Below are 21,470 nucleotides of genomic sequence, written 5' to 3'. Positions count from 1 at the left end.
CGCATTGCATTGTGATGATTATGAATCATTGGATATAATATGCAAACTGCTTTTGAGTTGAATATCTGGATTATGTGTTTAACAACAATTAACAACAGGGGTTTCTTCGACAAGAAACATTGGGATCAAAATAATTGTACAAGAGCTGCTTCTCAAATAGACAAATACGAATCATTCTTAAAACTTGAATACAAGGGAAGATCAAGAGCCCTCTCAGCAACTCTGCGATCTTCATGAATTTTAGCTATCAAGCTTTCAAGGGAAGGAAAATTGACCTGGAATGCCCAATACCCAATTTTAGTGAAACTTGAAAAGTATCTGGGGGACAGTACACGGATGACGGAGAAAAATTGTAGGAGAAATATTAATTCAGCTATACCTCAGGACGTATGTAACCAACTATAACTAGTCGCAGTTCTTCCCCGTAGAAATCCTCTTTAAAGTCATGAAGTAGCCAGGGTTCCTACAATAAAAAAGGCATAAATAATACGAAAATTCAAACGCAAAGAGCTATAGCTGGAGGTGTATGATAAACCACTTACTATAGTCTTTTCTTTGTTGTTGAAATATGGATTCCAACCAATGCTCATCACCATTTTAAAAACACCTCTTCCTGATAATCCAGCCCAACCAAAATAAACTCCTGAAGGATGCTCTGAAAGGAGATCTGAATAGCCCTTTGTTGATAAATTGGCTGGAAGAAAATAGTGTACAAATTACTATTAGTACAATAATAAACCACAGATTGTTTAAGACAGTGTAATAGGCCAAAATTTGTTCAAGAAATAAGTTGAAACAAACCTGTAGGGATCCCAAGTACCTTCGAGCCACGACCAAATCCCTTGACAACAGGACCACCAATATACCAAGGATCTAAGGGCAAAGTTCCCTCCACCCCTGCAATAATTTAAAATACTAGTTCAAATATAAATGACATACTAATAAAAGAAACAAAACACGTACAAAAGGACCATCTTAAAGTATTTGGGGCTTACAATCTTCAAATGGAGGCAGACCCCACTTTTCGAGTTGCAAATCAAGTAGGGAATTGATAACCTCATCTGCTGCAGTATAGAGATGTGACTGTTTTGGAACTGATGGTACAGCAACTACTTCCATTTCAGCAGTCTTACCTGCAGTAACCCCAGGTCTGAAGTAGCCAAGTATACGTTTTTAGAAAGAAGATATGGAGGAAAATAAGTATCCGTAACTGTAAGGCATAGAGAAAAAAGTCTTGGATAAAAATCACCATTCATTTATGGAAACCTTGTAGGAAATAAGCCAGCAGTCTTCAGCTATTGTAAATTAAGCAAAAGACATTTACAACATAGCAATAACTATGGACCTAATGGAAGGGGAGGGTTTAACCAAAATGTAGTAAGAGTTAAACAGTGATTATTTTGTCTACGATGTAAAAAATACACATAATTTGAGAATGCTAGAAAAACCCTTTAAAATTAAGTAGGATTTTAAACTAAATTCCAAAAGCCCAGTTCAAAGTATCAAAGGCTAGATTCATGGGATACGGACAGTTTGAGAAAGTTGTAACAAGGCAAGACCTAAATCAATTGACAAGCAAGGAGATGTGATAAAAATAGGTTTAAATCATAATAACAGAGAAATTGGTAATTCAACCAGAACAAACATGCACAAAGTAATATTATGAAGGAATTTTGTTGAGAGAAAAAAAGTATATGGATTTTCTCAAATTTCTATCACAAGACCTGAGTCTCATTGCATCCAAAACACCCATTCTCTCTTAAGGTGAGTTTTTGATATACATTGAGGGGCAAAACAAGCAAAGCAACACAATACAAGAAGTGGAGTTTCAATACAACTTTTTGTTCTGTCCATGTTTGCAGTTGAAGCAGGAGATTGCATTGGTTATGACTTATGAGTCCAATTGGGCTTGCTAAATGTTCTCTATTGTCATTAATGGAATTTAGCCAAACTGATGGGTATTTTTTACTTTTGAGTACTGTTGTGCTGCGACAAAAAGTTTTCAAATATTCCCATGGTTTATTGATTATTGATAATTAAGATTTAGAATGTTGTCCTAAACTTAATCCTTTGTTTTCATGTTTTGTTCTTTTCCATGAAAATTTTAAAATAGAACATGGAACAAGCATTTTTTAGTTATCCTTCCTTTTTTAGCAAATCAAATACTTTCTCATATAACCTGACTAGTTACTCGGCAATTACATCAAATACAAAATATGTGTTTCAATTCCTCAAAAACTAGCCACTATAAAGGCATGTAATTTTGGTTGCGCAATCTATCTACATAACAGTGGTCCTCAGCTAATAGGTGATTTAATCCAAAACCAAACATCTAATTACAAGATCAAAATTGCTAGCCTTCAGCTAGAAATTCATAAACAGAATCTCCAGGGAGGAAGAGATATTTAGAAATTCTCCTAAAATATTTAGATTCTTTTTTTTCCCATAAAGAGAGTAGAGACCGAAAGGAAAAGAGGTTATCTTTATATTTTACAAATATAATTAATAGAATAATAGGGTATCCAATAATTCTAAAAAGTTTCTCATATGGATACTAGTGGAGATAAAAGCAAATAGTAATCCATCAGAAATTGTAATCATCAAAGAAGATTTAGAGCTGACACAGGAAATCATATGAAATGAAAATCAATACCAGGACTCCAGGAGAAAGACAGAAATCAAGAAACTCACAAAGAGTCTTCAATGACAAGACAACTGGAAGGCTCCACGCTTAACCTCCTAGCAGCTTCAAGGAATCTAACATCATAAAACACAATATAAGAATTTTAGAAGACAAAGATCTTTCTAATATAGAAATCAACTGACCCTCAATAATCAAGGCTAGACAATATATCATAGCATCTCACATTTCAGGGGACGGTTTTGCTGTTCTTACTTCATCTCCACCAATTATAACAGAGAAAGAATTCTTCCATCCTGCATCCAAAGAAAATAAATGAACAAAAAAGCCCATACTTACATTAACACACAAAAACAAAGACAAAAGCAGCACAAGAAGCTTAAGCCCATGAAATAAGCCAACCATCATGATAGGAAATTTTGGCTTCAATGCTTTCCCTTGGAGAGTTTGATGCCAAGGCCATTGGAACTCCATGACACTTCAAATGTTTAATCAACCGATTAGCACCAGGAAGTTCTTTAATGTTGCACCACCTAAAACACCAATAGAGCAAAAACTAAGAGAAAAATTCCCTCAGAAATTGGAAGCACAAGTTCAATATCTCCAAATCAAACAAAGGTTTCGTGACAATAAATTGTTTCAGGAAAAATTTCCTAAAATATTGACTTCATTTTGTGTTAATAAATATCCACAGGTGAATCTCGTCAGAACCTCTGCCCGACTAATGTTCACAGAATAAAAACCTATTTGGATAATCTTTTCTTGAAATACTTATCGAAGGAAAAACAATAAGAAAAAATGAATTTGATTTTTTCATAAATTAAAATTAACTTGTGCATGAGCTAATTTGTAGAAGTTTTTTTCCTATTAATTTTTTCAAAATTTTATTTTTGTTTATGCATAAGCTAGTTTAAACTTTTTTTTTTCTTTTAAAGTGATTCTGAAAAAGTTTATCTGAAGAGTATACTTTCATCCAATGATTAAACAAATAACTTTCAGGAACAAAATAATCCTTTAACTTTTTTATGTCCCTTTTTTTACTTGCACAAAAAAGAATAGGATAAGAACAAAAACAAAGTGATCCCCCCTTTTTTTGTCTTATGAGCAATAGGTCTTACATATAAAGGAACCTGTACCCATGTCTCAAAATTCCCTTACCAAGCTACATGAAACAGATTCCCAAAAGACCACAGAAAAATTATTGCTAATTGTCCAAAATAAGAAGCAAAAATATTCTGATAAGACGTTCCTCAGTAATATCATGACTTTTAAAGTCATGTGCAGTAGCAATGTCAAACCAAATACGACGAGTACTGGGATCTAGAGCTAAGCCTTGACTAAACCTTAGAAATCTTAATGCTATAATGATTTTCAAATCCTCCTAGCTATTATCCTACTGCAATAATTCTTGCTAAGAAGAATCTTCGTAAGTTAAGACAGTGTACTCTTTAACTTAGAAGTTCAGCAATCAAGTAATATTAACTCGTTTATAATTGGTACTAATCATAGAATATTCCGCATTGAAAATTCAATTGACAAGATAAAAAGCTTAGAATAATGACGTAAGATATGATTACTGGTCAGAGAAAAGTGGCGAAATTTGAGAGAGAAATTCTAGCGTGGAGCAGGGAAGTCCATAATCTTGCACAATCGCAGCAGCAGCTTCAAACGGCGTCGTCCCTATGATTTTCTGAGCTTCTCTTCCGTCCCATTCCTTTTCGTACTTACCTAACAAAAGCTTCAAAACGTTGCCTACGATGCCATCTGCCACCAAATCACAATCGCCAACGTTATAGAAGAAAGCCCCAATTGCAAAGAAGAAAAAAATATGCAAGTACTTGATTCTATGCTTCAATTAAAAAACCTGTGTTGACCAACGTGCCGTCCAAGTCAAGGATAACGCCTCTAATCAACTTGTTTGAGACCGACATTTTGTGAATGAAATTAAGTTGAGACAATCGAACAAGGTCGCAGGAAGTGCAGTTTGCGGTTTAGAGCGAGAGGAGCTTTGGAGTTCTCCAGAGAGCAGTGAAGAGCATGGTGGAAGTTGTATCGATAATAATGACAAGACCGGGTTCCTTTTTGCTTTTATTTTTTATTTTTGACGTGAACCATGTTGGACAATGATGTAACCAAACACTAGCACAATAGGTTGGGTCGTCGGCTTGCAACTAATAAAATTTGGTAGAGGAGGAATGCTGCAAACTCTTTTCTAATTTCTAATCTGAAAGCATGAAAAATATAATTTTAATATTAAAATATTCTATAAAATCAATCTTTTAACTTTATAATAAAATATATAATTAATTTAATTACTTCATTTTGAAGAAACAATCGTCGTTTCCTTTTACAACTTCCTAAAGGAGCTTTTGAAAGGAAAAGAAAAGGCAAACCTTTTACCATTGATAGCTATAAGGTAAATCCAAAAAGATTTAACCCTATCTTTCCATTTTATGATTCAGATATAAATGCAGCATGGTTTGGGAGATAGTGTGTATTCACAAACTCATCGACATCAACTAATTGTTCATTCATTTTGCACTACTTATCAAACATGAACATATAAAAAAGATGCACACTTCCCCCTTCCCACCACCCTTTTCATTTTTCAATCAATGAAAACATCAACCAAGCATTAGCAACAAAAACGCTCCTCAAAACAAACCCAAATAGATTAAAACTTGATCAAAACCCATCACCAATCTTCCAAGAAAAAACCCACATACCTAATCAGAAAAGAACGCCTCCATGATGGAAAAATCAGATTTTTTTTCTTGGGGTGTGTGAGGTACGAACCATGATTCTAAAATTGACCCTCCTTTGGTTACTGGGGTTTGTGGCTGACTTTGGGATCCAAAGTCAATGACATGAGTGGAAGAAACAGCGGCCCAGTTGAGGAAAGTAACTGTTTGTGAAGAAAAAGGCCTCTGTTTTGGTTGGAACAGAGTGGAATCGAAATAAAAAGAGGTGTGTGGAGTGGGTGGGGCGTTAAAGTGTGATTGAATTGAAGTGAGAGTGGGTTTAAGGTTTTAAAATCTTGGGGAAATGGGTACAGGGTTGAGAATAATTGGTCAATTCAATTGGGTATGTTTGTTTTTTTTCTTTTTTACATGGTGCTTTTTTCTTGAAGGGAGTAATGTAGTAGTAAATCTCTTCAAATTTCTAAATGCCTTTTATTCATACTAGTATAAAAAGAGGCACTTCTATATATTTATTTTTTTACAGTGCCTCTATAAATAAATTTTATTAAATTTAAAGATAATAGTGTCGAATACAAAAATAAAAACTAAAATGATAGTTATCAAAAGACTTTGGTCTCTATTCCCGAACCTGAGTTGCAAAATCTAGAAAAAAAGAATGCAAAGGTTCAAATCGTTTGGAATGATAGGCCTATATATTGGGTGCAGATGGGGGTGTTGGAGATTGATCGGACTGATATAAAACGCCATCCGTGTGTTTTTGGCCATTACAAATCCTACGGCTCCTGGTGTTAGGAACTGTGTTTTCTATTGGTTGCTTTCATTGACAATTGAAGCCATGTTGGATTATGTATTAGAGTAACTCCAATGGGAGTTGCTTAAGGTGTATCTTAAAAATAAGGGACATACCTAATAAGAAATTGCCATTGGAGTGTTCTTACGTGGCAAAAAAAAGTTGAAATTTTTTAGAATCGTTCCTTCCTGAAGCTCCGGTGCTTAGGATTGTGAAATGCCAAATGGAGGGTTCTCAATGGTTCATCTGTCCAAGCTGGCCGCTTCAACATCTCCATGCCCAAAGCCACGAACCGTCGCATAGAAGAGCTCCCCGTGAGCTAGCAACACCGCGGAGATCCACTCACACCAGCACCAACCACTGCGGAGCTCCTCTCGTCGTTGTCCCCGTGGCCACCGTCGTCGAACCAGCACCATCACACTAGCACCGTCGTCCCTGTGGCCACCGTCGTCGCACCAACATTGTCGTCCCCACACCAGTTCCGTCGCAGCAGGACCATCCCTCCTCTCGCCGTTGTCCCCGCACCAGCGTCATCGTCCCTGTGGCCACCGTCGCCGCACCAGCGTCATCGCCCACCAGCCACGAGAGAGAATCACAGAAAGAAGAGAGAGACCTTGAAAGAGAAAGAAGAACGAGAGAGAATGAGAAAAAAGACCATTTTTACATTTATTTTTTTACATTTTATTAAAAAAAATACATTTTGTAAAATTTTATTAAAAAATAATTAAATCAAACACATTTTCAGTATTTCTATTTTCTAAAAATAGAAAACAAGAACTCAAACTAAACAAGTTTTCTAAATCTAAAAATTTAAAAATAAAAATTATTTTTAAAGATAAAAATAAAAAATATTTTCTCAAATGAAAGTCTTTTTAATTTTTCATTGTAGGATTTATTAAGATACTTCTTTTTATTATTGTAATTTTTTTATTATATAATTGTTTTTGTTTGTTATTCATATTTATATATTATCCATAATAATTAATTTTTTAAAAATTTATCATAAAGTATAGTGTGAGGTGTCAAAAAGTGTAGTATGAGTTGTAAAAAAAATAGGAGTGCTTATAAACAGTTTCTATTGGAGTAAAAATTGTAAAAATATAGTATGAGTTGCTTATGAATGACGTGGCACAGTAGGACCCATTTAAAGTAGTTGGAAGTTGCTTATAAGCAACTCCCATTGTAGATGCTCTTACGAAGTAGTCTTTTTTTCTTGCCCTTTCTTTTTGGGCCTTAGCCCGTAAAGCTTCCGGAGGTCCTCTTTTAGGTGGACTTGAAAATCTATAACGGGTATTTTCTTTCTTAATGCATTGAAAATCTTATCTTAAAAATAGAATATATAGAGAGAGAGAGAGCGACCGAGACATTTTATATCTCTAATAGTTAAATATAGATAAAATATTATAAGGTTGCATATAGTTATTATTCATAAAAGATATAATGGTCAACTTAAAAATAGAGAAATATCCCTTTTATAATAGGAATATATATATATATATATATATATATATATATATATATATATATATATATATGAGGGGGGTTATAATTACACCGGTGTAACTTTTACTAAATATTATACCGCTCAATAACTTTATATTAAATGCAAATTTTGTAAATTTAACCGTTAAATTGATATTAGGATTACTTGGTAAAAGTTATACCGGTGTAATTATAACCATATATATATATATATATATATATTTATATATATATATATATATATATATATATATATATATATATCCAGATGCGCCCGAAGTGGATCTAGGAGGGTATAGAAAAGGGAGATAAGGACAAGAAAAGAATGTTAAAAGAAAATGGAATGAGAATGCAGAAAAGGACCGAGTTTACACGGCGTAGTCCGCACAATACCGGAGGATTTACATGCAAGGACAGAAAAGGACCGATTTTACACGGCGATAGTCCGCACAATACCAGAAAATTTACATGCAAGAACAGAAAAGGAGGACCCGGTTTACACGGTAGTAGTCCGCACAATACCGAAAGTTTGGATGCAAGAACAGGAAATAAATGCAAGAAAATGTAAAGAAAGCAGATGGAGAAAGAAACTTTTTATTAAAAGAAAAACTTACAAAGAAATATCTCAGAGCTTCTCTCTCTAGACTCTCTTGTATTCTCAATTAAAGGGGTGCCTCACATCATGGTCGAGGCCTCCTTTTAAAGACTTAAAATTATTGTTTCTATAAAACCGGTAACTTGACAGGAACTGTTTAAAATGAAATACCTCGGAAAAAATTTTGTTTTTGGGATTTTATCCCTAAATTCAGATTCCATTTGAACGATAACTGAAATCTTATATTTTGATACATAATGAGATTGAGATGTTTGGGTTTGTTTTTGATTGAGATGTTTGGGACATAATCTACCTTGGTTTGCTTTGGTGTTTGGTGGTGGGTTTGTTGAGTAGATGACTCAACCATTTGACTAGGTTGGGATTGAGTCAATGACTAGATTATGCCATCCCAATCTCAATTTCAACCCTATTAAATCTTTAATCCCAGAGTCTAACCTCAATTCCAAACAAGACTTGGGCTGACCTTATGTCAGAAGAAGAAGATGAAGGAGAAGATAAAGCCATGGATCTCCTCCAGTGTAAATTACCAGAAAAAACAAACCCAATCAACTTCCCAAACCCAGACTTTGACTCAATCAAAAAAGCCCCAAACATCTCAATCTCATTATGTCCCAAAAAATAAGATTTCAGTTATCGTTCAAATGGAACTTGAATTTTGGGATAAAATCCCAAAAATAAAATTTTTTCCGAGTTATTTCATTTTAAACCTTTTGCCCTCAATAAAACAAGAAAGTTCTATGAGTTTATTTTGGTTGATACAGATTCTGTCGCAATCAAACATTATAAGGATCCAAAAGATCCTTCTAATATAACCCATACAACTTTCCAAATATTAAAAGTTTTAACTCCTAGCCAGTTTGGCCAAAACCCGAATAATACTCGAAAATTTTCAATGCTTTTTGACCCTATTGGATATAATTATTGGGATTATATTGATGCTTGGACTAAAACGTTCTGGTATCAAAATAAAACCAATCGCCACTCATGGCTTATCTATTTCAAAAGAAATACTCAATACAAGATTCCTAACTGGTTCCTCCAATGGTGGGACTTTTGTGGTCCAATTGAAGAAATTCTCCCTTCTCCAGCAGATGAAGGTTTCAAGGTTTTTAAATCTATGTATGACGGCCAGAATACATGGATTCCAGCATACCTTCAATTTTTCTCAAGCTTTTCGCTGTCTTGGATATTTTCATGGCAATATAAATTTGGGAAATCAAATCACCCATTAAGACCTCCTCCATTTCAAAGGAATTCCTTTGTAAAATGGTGGCCCCAATTTGATGCTAGCCGAGCAAATTGGTTTACCTCTAATACAAACTACTTGAAAACAGCTGATCCAGAAACTTCAATGTTTCTCAACCAGAAGGCAAAAATCACAGCCTCATTAGCAGCTGCAAAGACCAAAGAAAGTTTTGCCAAGAATCTTTAAGATATTTTGGCTTTACTCAAAAAGAAAGGAGAATCTTCAAAGTCCTCCTTACCCAGCTCGTCAGAGTCCAGAGCATCTCTAGATGAGTTTTACCAAAATGAAGATGACTGTTTTGGAGTAAATCTTGTTGAGCTTAGGAGAGCTTGAATCTTCAAGGAGTTTTGATGATCACAACAAGTATACAACAACAACTTGGAGCACAAAAACAAAGGCAAAGAAGAGTCAAGAAAATGCTATGAAATGGAGCTATGTAATAGAGCTTAGGAAATAAATTGTTTTGAATGTGTTTTTATATTTTGTGTGCTTAGTATGCTTTGTGCATAATCAAATCTTATCTAAACCAAGTAGAGAGTATATGATGATGAGTTAAAAACATTGGAAAGTTATTTTGAGTCTTAAAATGAAGTTTTAAGAACTAACTCACAATAATCGATTATTGTTAAATATAATCGATTATTTCAGCAAATAGGCTAAGTGAAATGCCTTGTTGTAATAATCGATTATTTGCCAAAATAATCGATTATCCCAGGAACAACTCTCTGGAATAATCGATTATCCAGCTAAATAATCGATTATATTTTTCTTGGTTGGTTTCCAGAAAACCTGAAGAACAAAATAATCGATTATTCTTTAAAATAATCGATTATCTGTGTCTGAAACTTTTATAAATAGTTTGAACTTTGAGAAACTTCAGACATGAGTTAGAACTGATAATCAATTTGTGAAAAACGTTTTTGTGAGTCTTTGTGACATCTTGGAGAGTTTTCTTTGTGAAATCCAAGAGAGAAAACGTTTGTGAAAAGCTTTGTTAGAAGATCATCATCATCATATTCTTGAAAGGGGAAGATAAAGATTTGTTCAAGAATTCCAAGTGAATTCGTTCCTTTTATTCTTTGTGAATCTTTGTGGAAAATCTTGAGAAGGGTTTCTCAAGTGGTAAGGTTTCTTGTAGTGGGTTCTACAAGGGGTGCTTTCTTGGGGTCAAGAAAGTGGTTATCTTTTAGTGTTGAAGTATATGCATGTGTGTGCTTGTAAACCTTCTTGCTTAAAGAAAGTGGAACAAATCTTAATCAGGTGTTGATTAAGGACTGGATGAAGGTCACAAGTGGAGTGGCTGAACCAGTATAAAAGACTTGTGCAATCTTCTTCTACCTTATCTTTTACATTGTGTAATTTCTTGGTTGAACTTTAAAGAAGATAAAACTTGATTAATAAGTGTATGTGAATCTTGATGGTTTAAATCTGTAATTGAACATTATTTTTGAACCTCATTATGTTGTAATCAAGTGAGCATATTGCATTCATATTTTTGTAACAAGTCTTTAGAAGAGCTTCATTTGGAAATTCTGTCATAGAAAAGTTTTGATTGAAATTAAGATCCAAAATACTCTGATAAATTTTTAAAGGGTCATTGAATCCAATTCACCTCCCTCTTGGATTGTGCCATTCTTTTCTAACAATTGGTATCTAGAGCAAGGTTCTTGAGAGTTATTCAAGATTTCAAAAATGGCCAACAACAACTTACCCTATGGTGAGGGTGTGTCTATTCATAGACCTCCTGTTTTCAATGGTGAAAACTCTGTCTATTGGAAAATTAGGATGAGAATTTTCATTGAAGCTATTGATATTGCTGTATGGGATGCTATAGAAAATGGACCTTATATTCCTATCAAAAAAGATGATGATGGTGAACTTTAGGAAAAACATTGGAGTGAGTGGAGTGATGAGGAAAAGAAAAGAGCCCAACATGATAAGAGAGCCAAAAACATTATAACATCTGCATTGTCTATTGATGAATTTTTTAGAATTTCACAATGCATATCTGCTAAAGAAATGTGGGATACTTTGCAAGTCACTCATGAAGGAACAAGTGATGTAAAGAGATCAAGAAAGCATACTCTCATAAGAGAATATGAGCTGTTTAGAATGCAAAATGGTGAATCTATTTCTGATTTTCAAAAGAGATTTACACACTTGATAAATCACCTTGTTGACCTTGGCAGGAAATTTGAGAAGGAAGAGCTGAATTTAAAAGTGCTGCAATGCTTGGACAGATCATGGCAAGCAAAGGTGACAGCCATTGAAGAATCAAAGGATTTGACCACCTTGACATTAGCTACTCTCTTTGGGAAGTTAAGGGAGCATGAGCAAAAGCTGCACATATTTGATGAACATGAGCAGCAAGATAAGAAAGGCAAAGGAGTGTCATTGAAAGCCTTGAAATCTGCCAAAGGTAAAGAGGTGTGTGAAGAAACAAGCTCCGATGATTCCGAAACCGAGAACTTCAATCTGCTGGTAAAGAAGTTCAAAAAGTTCATGAGAAGAAAGAAGAATTCCCCCTACAAATTCAATAAAAAGACAAACAAGAAAGAGGAAACAAGCACATCCTCCTTTAATTGCTTTGAATGTGGAAAACCGGGACACATGAAAGCTGAGTGTCCAAATCTCTTGAAGAAGCAACAAGAGGAGAAAAAGTTTAAGAAAAAGGGAAAAGGAAAAAAGGCCTATATTGCTTGGGAAGACAATGACTCAAACACAACAAGTGAAGAATTTGAAAGTGAGGAGAACAACCTGTGTTTGATGGCTGGAACTGACCATGACACAATTGTAAGTGACTCTGACCTTGAATCCAATCTGGATTATGATCAGCTCCAAGAAGCTTTTATACAAATCCATGAAGAAGCTGTTAAATTAGGAGCTTTAAATTCAAAGCTGAAAAACAAGCTGAAATGGTATGAAAATGCTTTAATTGAAGTCGAACAAGAGCTTGAAGATTTGAAGCATGAGCATGAAAATCTTCAAACTATGTTTAACTTTAGTGAAGCTCACTCCTCAAAAGATGGTTGTGAACATTGCAAAATTTTTGAAAAAGAAAATGCTGATTTAAAATCTACACTTGCAAGGTTCACTAATGGAAATGAAAACTTGAACATTCTTTTGGGAAAACAAAGAAACACTTTTGATAGGACTGGACTTGGTTTTAACCAAGGTATGAGCATGCCATTTAAGTCAAAGAAAGAAGCTTTTGTGAAAAATCAAAATTTTAGAAAATTTAAAAGCAACTTTTCTAGACAAACAACTTGTTTTTATTGCTGCAAAAGAGGCCATACAATTAGGAACTACTATTCTAGGAAATATGGAGTTCCAAATAGAGAAATGATTTGGGTTGAGAAGAGTCAAAGGCTGAAAACTAACCTACAAGGACCCTCCACATGGGTACCTAAATTTTTCCTCTGAATCTTTGTTGTAGGAATGCTTGAGGGCCAAAAATCTACTTTGGTATCTTGATAGTGGCTGCTCAAGGCATATGACTGGGGATCTTTTAAAATTCACAAATCTGAAATTGAAGAATGAAGGGTATGTTACCTATGGTGACAATAATAAGGGAAAAATTCTTGGCCATGGCAATGTTGGTAATCCCTCCTCTCAAACATTGATTGAAAATGTTTTGCTTGTTGATGGCTTGAAACATAATTTGCTGAGTATTAGTCAATTGAGTGATAAAGGCTTTAAAATTGAATTTGATGATACATGTTGCTTGATATGTGATAAAAAGAGTAAAGAAATCAGATTCATTGGTAAAAGAATTGACAATATATATATGCTTGACTTAGAACACTCTATAACAATGTCAAACACTAAGTATCTAATAACTCAAGAAGAAAACATATGGCTTTGGCATAGGAGAGCTGCACATATTCATATGGACCATTTGAATAAATTGAGTAGGAAAGAATTAGTGGTTGGTCTACCTAAACTCAAGTTTGGAAAAGACAAACTATGTGATGCTTGTCAAAAGGGCAAGCAAGTGAAGGCTAGCTTTAAAAGCAAAAATCAGATTTCCACATCTAGACCTTTGCAACTAATTCACATTGATTTGTTTGGTCCTTCAAGAACCATGAGCTTAGGCGGAAACTACTATGGCTTAGTAATTGTTGATGACTATTCTAGATACACATGGGTTATGTTTCTTGCAAACAAAAATGATGCTTTTAATGCCTTTAGAAAATTTACCAAACTTGTTCAAAATGAGAAGTGCTCAAACATCACCTCTATAAGAAGTGACCATGGAGGTGAGTTTCAAAACATGATGTTTCAAAAATTCTGTGAGGAACATGGTATAAACCATAATTTCTCAGCACCTAGGACACCTCAACAAAATGGGGTTGTTGAGAGAAAGAATAGGTCCTTAGAAGAACTTGCTAGAACAATGTTGAATGAAACAAACTTGCCAAAATATTTTTGGGCTGATGCTATTAACACTACTTGTCATGTGTTAAACAAAGTTCTGATTCGGCCTATATTAAAGAAAACACCCTATGAAATTTACAAAGGTAAGAAGCCTAACATTTCATACTTCAGAGTGTTTGGGTGTAAGTGCTATGTGCTGAACAATGGGAAAGAGTAACTTGGAAAGTTTGATGCAAAGGCTGATGAAGCAATATTTCTAGGATACTCTACAAATAGTAAGGCTTATAGAATTTATAATAAGAGAACTCTAGTTGTAGAAGAATCTGTCCATGTGGTATTTGATGAGTCAAATAAGCAAGAGACTAGGCAAACTGAAATTGAAGATTTAAATGAGTTGCTTGATCAATCCCTATTGGAGAATGAACCTAATGAAGTGCCTAAGGAGAGTGAATCACATGAGAAAGCAAAGGAAACATGTGAACAATTGCCTAAGGAATGGAAAACCACTAGAGACTTATCAATGGACAACATAATTGGAAGCATTGGTAAGGGTGTCTCAACTAGGAGTGCTATTAAAAATATATGCAACACTATGGCATTTGTGTCACAAGTTGAACCTAAGAACATTGATGAAACACTTAAAGATGAGCATTGGTTAATGGTCATGCAAGAGGAACTAAATCAGTTTGAAAGAAATGAAGTGTGGGATTTAGTGCCATTACCAAAAGATCATCCAATTATTGGAACTAAGTGGGTTTTCAGAAATAAGCTTGATGAATCCGGAATAATTCTAAGAAATAAGGCAAGACTAGTGGCTAAGGGGTATAATCAAGAAGAGAGAATTGACTATGATGAGACTTTTGCCCCTGTAGCAAGGATAGAAGCCATTAGATTACTTCTTGCTTATTCCTCTATAAAGAATTTCAAGCTCTATCAAATGGATGTGAAAAGTGCTTTCCTCAATGGATTTATACAAGAGGAAGTATATGTGGAACAGCCACCTGGCTTTGTGGACTTCAAGAATCCTAATCATGTGTACAAGCTCAAAAAGGCACTCTATGGCTTGAAGCAAGCTCCTAGATCTTGGTATGACAGGCTGAGCAAATTTCTAATTGAGAGTGATTATGAAAGAGGAAAGGTGGATAATACATTGTTTGTCAAGAAATTTAAAGATGATACAATGTATGTACAAATATATGTGGATGACATTGTGTTTGGATCTACAAATACCTCTCTATGTAAAGAATTTGCTAAAATCATGCAAGGAGAATTTGAAATGTCAATGATGGGAGAGCTTACATTCTTTTTAGGATTGCAAGTTAAACAAATGCATGATGGAATTTTCATAAGTCAAAGCAAGTATTGCAATGAACTTCTAAAAAAGTTTGGTATGGAAGGGTATAAGGAGGCTGCCACACCAATATGAAACAATTGCAATCTTGACTTAGATGAGAAAGGAATTGATGTTGATAGTTCAAAGTATAGAGGAATTATAGGATCACTCTTGTACTTGACAGCAAGTAGGCCTGACATAATGTTTGTTGTGTGCCTATGTGCAAGATTCCAAGCTAATCCTAAAGAATATCATATGAAGAGTGTGAAGAGAATTATTAAGTATTTGAAAGGTACAACAAATGTGGGGTTGTGGTATCCAAAGGGAGTCTCACTAAGTCTGATAGGCTACTCAGATTCAGACTATGCAGGGTGTAGACTAGATAGGAAGAGCACAAGTGGAACTTGTCACTTGCTAGGTAGTGCACTTGTTTCATGGCATAGCAAAAAGCAAGCTTGTGTTGCTTTGAGTACAGCTGAGGCTGAAGATATAGCTGCTGGAAGTTGTTGTGCTCAAATTCTTTGGATGAAACAACAATTAAGAGATTATGGAGTTGAGTTGAACAAAATTCCTTTGAGGTGTGATAATACTAGTGCAATAAATTTGACCAAGAATCCAGTGTTGCACTCTAGAACAAAACACATTGAAATAAGACACCACTTTTTGAGAGATCATGTTCAAAGGAATGATTGTGTTGTAGAGTTTGTGGAAACAAGCACACAATTAGCTGATATTTTTACAAAACCTCTACCAAGGGAAAGATTCAACCAATTGAGAATTGAATTAGGAATAATCAATGAATCAAGTTTGAATTGATTATGCTTTGAGAATGGAAGTAAGATATGTGTGGAAGAATGTATTTAAAAGTGACAAATAAGACTTGGTAAAATTTGACAAATGTTAAAATTTCTGAGAAGCAAAACTTCTCTGAAATAATCGATTATCTTAAGATATAATCTATTATCTTAAGTAATTCATGGAAATAATCGATTATCTTGGGTAATAATCGATTATCTGGAACATGAAGAATTTCAAGAGTCTCTGAAATAATCGATTATTTGGGTAATAATCGATTATCTGGTAAGAAGGAACTCAAGAGTCACTGTAATAATCGATTATCTTGGGAAATAATCGATTATCTGAGTATGGGAATCTGAGAAGTCACTGGAATAATCGATTAATCTGTAAATAATCGATTATCTGGGTTGTGTTAGGAGAAACTACCCTCTGTAATAATCGATTATCTTGAAAATAATCGATTATCCATATCAGATTTCGTTTTTAAGAGATTTTTTACTGATGCAAATAATCGATTATTTGCATAAATAATCGATTATCTGGACCGTTTGAGAAATTCCTGAAGTGGTTTCAAACGGTTATCTACGCGCCAACTCTTAAAACCACTCATTACTCTTATACCCAGAATGTGCTAGGGCATAAAACACTTCTCCCAACTTCTCTTCTCTCATTCTCTCATTTTCTCTCAACCCTCAAAACCCTAACCCTCTCAAAATCTCTCTTCTTCTTCATTATCTTCAAGACCCATCCATGGCATCTTCATCCAAAAGACCAAAGAAGCTTGAAGTGAGGGGGAGCAAGCGTCCTCTTCCCTCTGGGCAGCTGATTACAAAGTGGTTTGCGGATGAGAAAGCTCAAGAATACTACTTTGAGTGGTACGCCGGTCGGAGAATCATTCCTCCGAAGACCCTAAAGCTTGATTGGTTCAAGAACGAAATTTTTAGTTTTCCAACCCTTTTGGAGCACCAGGAGCTGAAGGCATTTTTAGAGATGGATGGACCCTACTATCATGAGTTAATCAGGTTATTTCTCTGCTTTGCCTCAACTAATGAAGGGGTTATGCAATCTGTGGTCAAAGGGAAGTTGATCAGGTTGGATGGACCGACATTGAAAGCGGCTGCGAGTCTGAGCGACACCGGAAAGGAGAAACCCCAACCCTTCAACTTTGGGGATTTTGAAGAGCTGACCACATTCCGGGATTGCCAAAGGAACCCGTTAAACACCAATTATGAGAAATTCTTGGCGGGAGGTATGAAAAAGAACTCTCGTTTAATTTCTTTTATTATTGCTTGGATGTTAAAACCCAGGTTGCACAACCATGCTCAGATGTCAAGAGATGACATTCTGTTGATGCATGTGATTAAGAAGAAAATAAAGATCGATTGGGTATCGGTTGTGAACGATTGTATATGGAAAGCAAGGAGAAAGGAAGATGGTCCAATTCCATATGCTCTTTTGCTATCTAAAATTTTTGAGAATGCTGGAGTAGATTTGACAGGTGAAAGAAAAATTGTGTTGCATGCTTAGAACAAGATAGAAAAGTCTTCATTGCATCACATGGGGATGCTTAAGCAAGAAGACAAGTGGGTGTTTAAAGGCGATGTACCCCCTACACCGGAGCCGGCAATAGATGAAGACGGTGTTCCGTCTCAAGATGAGGATCAGCCACCACAGGTGGAAGCTAAGCCTGGAAGGGAATCTGAACCGGAACTGAAGTCGTTCTCACCGTTTGAGCAAATCATGATCAACAAGATGGATACAATGATAGAAATGTCAAGGAGACGTGAATCTTTGTTTTCTGGTATTCTTGACAGATTTGATGATTTGGATCGTGAAGTGAGGTTGATCAAGACCCAACTTGGGATACCGGAGGATGAGGATTGATCCGTGTTCTATTTTTTTGATTAGTTTTAATTAGGACTTTTAATTCTGTTTTGGAACAATTAATTTCAATTTGGTTGTAAGTTTTTTTTGGTTCTGAACAATTTACATTCTGATGAAATTTGGACTTTATTTTGTTGATTTGTTGGTCTGAATGTGGTATCATGTTATGGTGTGCTTGACTGATGCAAAAATGCTATGTTTTGTGAGCATATGAGTTGCTATTTTGGTTTTGATTGGAATACTCTATTTTTAATATTGTGGTAATGTTTTGGCTTGACTTTGTCTGATTTGTGATTCAATGGTGCACAAAAGACTTGAATTTGGATGGTGCACAAATGACTTGTATTTGATGAGTTTGGTTTGCTGAATCAAAGTTTTATTTTGGTTATTATTGGACATACTCTATACATGGCTTATATTTGAAAAACTTGACTTACTTTGTTTTTGATAATGCCAAAGGGGGAGAAATGGTATGGTGTGTGTATAGTTGTTTTTGCAGGTAATGTGCTTGTGTGTGTGTATTGTGCAGGTTGGAATGAATTGAAGGCACAATGGATGAAAATGTTTGAAGCACAATGGATGAAAATGTTTGAAGCACAATAGCATTAGGTTGATACAATATGAATCATGGGTTGTCATCATCAAAAAGGGGGAGATTGTTGAGCTTAGGAGAGCTTGAATCTTCAAGGAGTTTTGATGATCATAACAAGTATACAACAACAACTTGGAGCACAAAAACAAAGGCAAAGAAGAGTCAAGAAAATGCTATGAAATGGAGCTATGTAATAGAGCTTAGGAAATAAATTGTTTTGAATGTGTTTTTATATTTTGTGTGCTTAGTATGCTTTGTGCATAATCAAATCTTATCTAAACCAAGTAGAGAGTATATGATGATGAGTTAAAAACATTGGAAAGTTATTTTGAGTCTTAAAATGAAGTTTTAAGAACTAACTCAAAATAATCGATTATTGTTAAATATAATCGATTATTTCAGCAAATAGGCTAAGTGAAATGCCTTGCTGTAATAATCGATTATTTGCCAAAATAATCGATTATCCCAGGAACAACTCTCTGGAATAATCGATTATCCAGCTAAATAATCGATTATATTTTTCTTGGTTGGTTTCCAGAAAACCTGAAGAAGAAAATAATCGATTATTCTTTAAAATAATCGATTATCTGTATCTGAAACTTTTATAAATAGTTTGAACTTTGAGAAACTTCAGACATGAGTTAGAACTGATAATCAATTTGTGAAAAACGTTTTTGTGAGTCTTTGTGACATCTTGGAGAGTTTTCTTTGTGAAATCCAAGAGAGAAAACATTTGTGAAAAGCTTTGTTAGAAGATCATCATCATCATATTCTTGAAAGGGGAAGATAAAGATTTGTTCAAGAATTTCAGGTGAATTCGTTCCTTTTATTCTTTGTGAATCTTTGTGAAAAATCTTGAGAAGGGTTTCTCAAGTGGTAAAGTTTCTTGTAGTGGGTTCTACAAGGGGTGCTTTCTTGGGGTCAAGAAAGTGGTTATCTTTTAGTGTTGAAGTATATGCATGTGTGTGCTTGTAAACCTTCTTGCTTAAAGATAGTGGAACAAATCTTAATCAGGTGTTGATTAAAGACTGGATGTAGGTCACAAGTGGAGTGGCTGAACCAGTATAAAAAACTTGTGCAATCTTCTTCTACCTTATCTTTTACATTGTGTAATTTATTGGTTGAACTTTAAAGAAGATAAAACTTGATTTAACAAGTGTATGTGAATCTTGATAGTTTAAATCTGTAATTGAACATTATTTTTTAACATCATTATGTTGTAATCAAGTGAGCATATTGCATTCATATTTTTGTAACAAGTCTTTAGAAGAGCTTCATTTGAAAATTCTTTCATAGAAAAGTTTTGATTGAAATTAAGATCCAAAATACTCTGATAAATTTTAAAATGGTCTTCAAATTTTCTGGAAATCAACCAAGAACAATATAATCGATTATTTAGCTGAATAATCGATTATTCCAGAGAGTTGTTCCTGGGATAATCGATTATTTTGACGAATAATCGATTATTACAGCAAGGCATTCCACTTAGCCTATTAGCTGGAATAATCGATTATATTTAACAATAATCGATTATTTTGAGTTAGTTCTTAAAATTTCATTTTAAGACTCAAAATAACTTTCCAATGTTTTTAACTCATCATCATATACTCTCTACTTGGTTTAGATAAGATTTGATTATGCACAAAGCATACTAAGCACACAAAATATAAAAACACATTCAAAACAATTTATTTTCTAAGCTTTATTACATAGCTCCATTTCATAGCATTTTCTTGACTCTTCTTTGCCTTTGTTTTTGTGTTCCAAGTTGTTGTTGTATACTTATTGTGATCATCAAAACTCCATGAAGATTCAAGCTCTCACAAGCTCAACAACTTCGAGAGCGTCTATTTTATATATATACATATATATATATATATATATATATATATATATATATTTGTTATACATTTGTGGACTAAGACTGACATTATTATTTATTTCCTCTGATAGAGGCCCACTGTGATCAAAACCTACATCCCCAAATTAACAAATTTGAGTTGACAATTTAACAAACATTTAACATGTATAAGCTAATTCAAGCAAACATCCATGAACCTAAAATACATAATGCCAGCAAATCTCAAAATGTTCACACAGCACGTTAACAAACCCTAATCTACACCAACACTATTTAAGTCACAGATTTTCACTAGATATCATAAACAAATTATACAGACAGTAATCGGTAAAAAAAAAAAAAAAAAACTCCAAAATTAAACAAAATATCATTTCAACGCATAGAACACGATGAAATCAAATGCAGGAAACGTAAATGTAGCGCAAACTGTTGCATGCAGCACAAATCCAACTCCGAAAACAAAGTCCTGGATTCAACCAAACAGCAAGGAAGCAGTACTCGAGTATAACCCCCGATTTCACATTTAGATCTGGTTGATTGCAGAATGGTGCACGTAACGCACAAAATTAACCTTAAAAAATTAGAAGAAAAAAAAAAAAGAATAACAAATTAAATCTTATTATACCGATTTACGAAGAGCCGTAGATTCTGTGCAGTAGAACGGTGTTACTCTCCCTGAGATTGAAACCGAATTCGGGTTCGGATTTCACTTCAGGTCGCAGAACCTTACAGTACGCTTCGATAATGGGACGAAAGTGAAAACGAGGAGGAAGAAGTGAAATGAACATAAGGGTTTATTATTTTATACTTTTAAATATATTTTTAATTCATAATTCTTAATATAGTAATTAATAAAGACAACTATTATGCTTTAGTGTCTACATTTTTTTGAATTTTTTTTCCCTCAACTAATATATATAAATATTCATTATTATAAAATTAACTGTATAACTTTTTTTATTTTATCATTTATTTTTATTATTATTTTTTTAGTTTTTAAGCAATACCGAGACTCATTTTCTCTGGTTTAAGGTAAATATTTTGTATAATTTAAAATATTTTATGAGTTAAATATGTTTTTTTAAATTTTTTTAAAATGAGATAAATTTTTTTAATATATATCTATATATAAAACTGATTTCCTATTT

The 21,470-nt window shown here is 34.2% G+C and overlaps 1 protein-coding gene across 2 annotated transcripts; it reads right to left on the bottom strand.

Moving 5' to 3' along the window:
- Window positions 1-35: 35 nt before the first annotated feature.
- Window positions 36-21,102, bottom strand: FMN/FHY (riboflavin kinase/FMN hydrolase). 2 transcript variants are annotated; one of them, XM_029274117.2, is made up of 11 exons: window positions 20,948-21,102; window positions 4,506-4,865; window positions 4,219-4,405; window positions 3,044-3,174; window positions 2,868-2,937; window positions 2,692-2,757; window positions 996-1,150; window positions 802-897; window positions 543-694; window positions 380-463; window positions 36-275 (listed from the first exon to the last, which is right to left on the bottom strand). In XM_029274117.2, exons 2-11 carry the CDS (start codon window positions 4,570-4,572, stop codon window positions 153-155), a joined length of 1,131 nt encoding a protein of 376 aa, XP_029129950.1. In that variant the 5' UTR covers window positions 4,573-4,865; window positions 20,948-21,102; the 3' UTR covers window positions 36-152. The 2 variants fall into 2 exon arrangements, with proteins under 2 accessions (XP_029129950.1, XP_020231457.1); XM_020375868.3 differs by lacking the exon at window positions 20,948-21,102 and adding an exon at window positions 5,368-5,819.
- Between the last annotated feature and the right edge of the window lie 368 nt (window positions 21,103-21,470).

The sequence above is a fragment of the Cajanus cajan genome, chromosome 2 (genome assembly GCF_000230855.2).
Source record: "Cajanus cajan strain Asha chromosome 2, NIPB_CcT2T_4, whole genome shotgun sequence".
Lineage (NCBI taxonomy): Eukaryota > Viridiplantae > Streptophyta > Magnoliopsida > Fabales > Fabaceae > Cajanus > Cajanus cajan.
The sequence above is the reverse complement of the archived record's forward strand: the minus strand, read 5'-3'. Positions and strand labels throughout refer to the sequence as shown.